Source organism: Elephas maximus, chromosome 7 (genome assembly GCF_024166365.1).
Source record: "Elephas maximus indicus isolate mEleMax1 chromosome 7, mEleMax1 primary haplotype, whole genome shotgun sequence".
Taxonomy (NCBI): Eukaryota; Metazoa; Chordata; class Mammalia; order Proboscidea; family Elephantidae; genus Elephas; species Elephas maximus.
The window spans coordinates 115,247,338-115,251,295 of record NC_064825.1 but is presented as its reverse complement, the minus strand read 5'-3'; the positions used below and the strand labels follow the sequence as shown (position 1 = coordinate 115,251,295).

The 3,958-nt window shown below is 38.3% G+C and overlaps 1 protein-coding gene across 1 annotated transcript; it reads right to left on the bottom strand.

Moving 5' to 3' along the window:
- Nucleotides 1-1,260: 1,260 nt before the first annotated feature.
- On the bottom strand, nucleotides 1,261-2,202 carry LOC126080473 (olfactory receptor 10AG1-like). The gene has a single exon (XM_049891686.1). It carries the CDS (start codon nucleotides 2,200-2,202, stop codon nucleotides 1,261-1,263), a length of 942 nt encoding a protein of 313 aa, XP_049747643.1.
- Nucleotides 2,203-3,958: the final 1,756 nt, after the last annotated feature.

The following is a 3,958-nucleotide window of genomic DNA, read 5'->3' as shown; positions in this document are numbered from 1 at the left end:
GTCTGCCTTGTACCTGTATGGATATTATCCTATCACTGACAGCGTTGTACTTCAGGATAGATCTTGAAACGTTCTTTTTGATGATGAATGCAACACCATTCCTCTTCGAGTTGTCATTCCCAGCTTAGTAGACTATATGATTGTCCAATTCAAAATGGCCAATACCACTCCATTTCAGCTCACTAATGCCTAGAATATTGATGTTTATGTGTTCCATTTCATTTTTGACGATTTCTAATTTTCCTAGACTCATATTGCATACATTCCAGGTTCTGATTATTAATGGATGTTTGCAGCTGTTTCTTCTCATTTTGAGTTGTGCCACATCAGCAAATGAAGGTCCTGAAAGCTTTACTCCATCCACCTCATTAAGTTGACTCTACTTTGAGGAGGCAGCTCTTCCCCAGTCTTCTATTCAGTGCCTTCCAACCAGTTGGCTCATCTTCCAGCACTATATCAGACAATGTTCTGCTGCTATTCATAAGGTTTTCACCAGCTAATGATTTTCAGAAGTAGACTGCCGGGTCCTTCTTCCTAGTCTGTCTTAGTCTGGAAGCTCAGCTGAAACCTGTCCTCCATGGGTGACCCTGCTGGTATCTGAATACCAGTGGCATAGCTTCCAGCATCACAGCAACACAGAAGCCCCCACAGTATGACAAACTGACAGACACGTGTATGTATGCTGATACATACGTTACTTATATAATTTGAACAGAAAGCTCTGACAACATTACAAGTGATTTTTAACTTGAAAATAACTGTCACTGTATGGAAACACAAGATGTCTTAGTAATACAGCGCCACTATACCAAAAATACCACAAGTGTATAGCTTAACAAAGTGAAACTTATTCTCACAGTCTAAGAGGTATAATTTCAAATTCAGGTTGACAGCTCAGGGAAGCTTTCTCTTTCTGTTGTCTCTGGAGAAAGTCCTTGTCATCAATCTTCCACTGGTCTAAGAGTTTCTCAGTACAGGGACCCAGGTCCAAAGGTGGCACTCCCCTCCTGATTCTTTATTCTTGGTGATAGGAGTTCCCCCAGTCTCTCTGCTCACTTGTCTCTTTCATTTCAAAAGAGATTGAATGAACAATCACACAACACTGGGAATAATGGCCTAGCCAAGGTGGCTCATATGTTTGGGAACACAATCCAATCCATATCACAAGGAATAGTTAAAATTATACGTCTATTGAAATTGGATTAAAAATATGTAAGAAAGCAATTCTTATACATTTAATTGTTTCTTTAAAGAAGTGAATTATTTACATAGCAATTTTCTTAGTGCCATTATGACATCTTTGTTCCTTAGACTATATATTATGGGATCAAACATAGGAGTTAGGATAGTGTAGAAAAGAGAAAGCACTTTGTCAGTTCCCTCTGAATGTCTGGTGTTGGGTCTTAAGTATGTAATAATGGCTGATCCAAAGAATAAAACCACAACCATAAGATGAGACAAGCAGGTAGAGAAGGCTTTGGCTCGACTTGTGGCTGATGGCAACTTCAGGATGATGGAGATGATTTTACTGTAGGAGCCAAGTATCAGCAGGAATGGAACCATGCCAAATAACACAACAACTGTGTAGACCAACATCTCATTTACAAATATGTCCCCACAAGTCAGCTTGAGCATTGGGAAAATATCACAGAAGAAATGGTTGATTATGTTAGATCCACAAAAAGGCAGAGAGAAAATCTGACATGTCTGCCCTATCTGAACTGGGATTCCAATGGTCCAGGCGCAAGTCACCAACTGGTTACAGACCCTGCGGTTCATGGCTAGAGGATACTGAAGAGGGTTGCAAATGGCTACATAACGGTCATAGGCCATCACTGCCAGAAGCAAACACTCTGTGACTGCAAACACAAAGACAAAGCACATCTGTGTAGCACAGGCAGCTAAGGAAATTCTTTTTCTCTGGGTCCCTAGATTCATCAGCAATCTGGGGAGAGTAGCTGATACATAGCAGATTTCCAAGAAGGAAAAATTTGCCAGGAAAAAATACATAGGGCTCTGGAGAGCAGGATCCATTTTCGTTATTACAAATATGGTGCCGTTGCTCATCAGAATAATGATATAGATGATTAAAAATAATCCAAAAAGAAACCACTGGAGATGGGGCATGTCAGCAAAGCCCAAAAGAACAAATTCAATCAATTCAGTTAGATTTTCTCCTGGTGGTTTTTCTTGATGATTCATCTGTGGACAAGGGAAATTTACATGTGCATTTTTCTTTACCTTCTTATATCTCTTTGTCTCTTCTGTTAATTTTATTGAGGTGCCCTCCAGGTTGGATTTTATGACTACTACAATTGTTTGCACTTTAAGAATGATACTATTTATTTATGTCCCACATCTTCCTGTTAAATCAGAGTAAATAGTTCCTTCACATTTATTTTAAGATCATTTCACTCCACTTTCAGAGCACAGCCCAGGATAGATCAAGTTATACCTGACTCAGCAAAGGCAGTGGGACAATTGGGAACTGGTGGAGGTTGAAACTCAGCTTTTACATCCAGTCTCACTTTAAATTAATTTCACATCTTGACAATCCTATTGTACTTCCCTATGCATTTTTTTCAGTCAAGTTTTCTCAAACACTATATCATAAACTGTCTTCTGACACACTTTTTCAACTGTCTATTCCAACACTTTATTCTCCTATCACTTGATGATTTTAAGCATATAGGTTCATATTACACAGTTCATAGTAGGGAGTTTAGAAAGAAAATTGAAGGAATATCTCATTTTACATGGAAGAATAAAACAAATATCTTTTGGTAGGATATGAAGTGGGTAAGATAAGAGGATTTAATTCAGGGTAATTAGCCTATGTACATTGATTCAGATACAAACAATAAATTGTAGTCATCTTGGAAAAACTGGGATAGCGTGTGGGGTATTTTTACCAATGAGTGTGTGTATGGGTCAGAAGAAGGATAAATATTAGCAGTTATGTTACACTCATTGGGGTGCATATGCCCATCTTTATTTTTGTTGTTCCTCAAAAAGCAACACTTCAGATAAATGATTCTAAACTCACTTTTCCTTAGCTATAACGGTATTGAGACTCATTAAGTGTGAATAACTTGACCAATTGCACATAGGATTTGTGACTGCAAGTCAGTATCTATTTTCATGTTTTAATGGACTTGAGTTTGACTCCTATCTCCATGATTTGCAGGCATACCTCGTTTTATTGTACTTTGCTTTATCATACTTTGCAGATACTGCATTTTTTTACAAATCGTAAGTGTGTGGCGACCCTGCATCGAGCAATTCTAGCTGTGTAATTTTTCCAATGGCATGTGCTCACTTTACGCCTCTGTGTCATATCTGGGTAATTCTCACATTATTTCAAAATTTTTTATGATTTTAGATCTGTTATGTTTAGCAGTGATCTTTGATGTTACTATGGTAATAGTTTTGGGGTAACAAACTGCACCCATACAAGACAGTGAACTTAATCATGTGTTCTGACTGTTCTGCCAACCCTCCATTCTCCCATCTGTCTCCCTCTCCTCAGGCCTCCCTATTCTCTGAGACACGACAGTATTGTAATTAAGCCTATTAATAATGTTACAATGGCCTCTAAGTGTTCAAGTGAAAGGAAGACTCACAGGTCTCTCACTTTAAATCAAAAGTTAGAAATTATTAAGTTAATAAGGAAGGTACGTTGAAATCTGAGAAAGAACTAAAGCTAGGCGTCTAGCACCAGTTAGCCATGTTGTGAATGCTAAGGAAAAGTTGCAGAAGGAAATTAAAAATTTCTACTCCAGTGTACTCATGAACAATGAGAAAGTCAAATAGACATATATCGCTGATAAGGGGGATATTTTAGTGGCCTGAATAGAAGATCAAACCACCCACAACATTACCTTAAGCCAAAGCCTAATCCAGAGACAGGCCCTAATTCTTTAAATTCTGTGAAGGCTGAGAGAGGTGAGAAAGCTGC

Bases quoted from the DNA above. Each gene is read 5' to 3' on its own strand.
- LOC126080473 (XM_049891686.1), bottom strand. From the start codon at position 2,202: ATGAATCATCAAGAAAAACCACCAGGAGAAAATCTAACTGAATTGATT.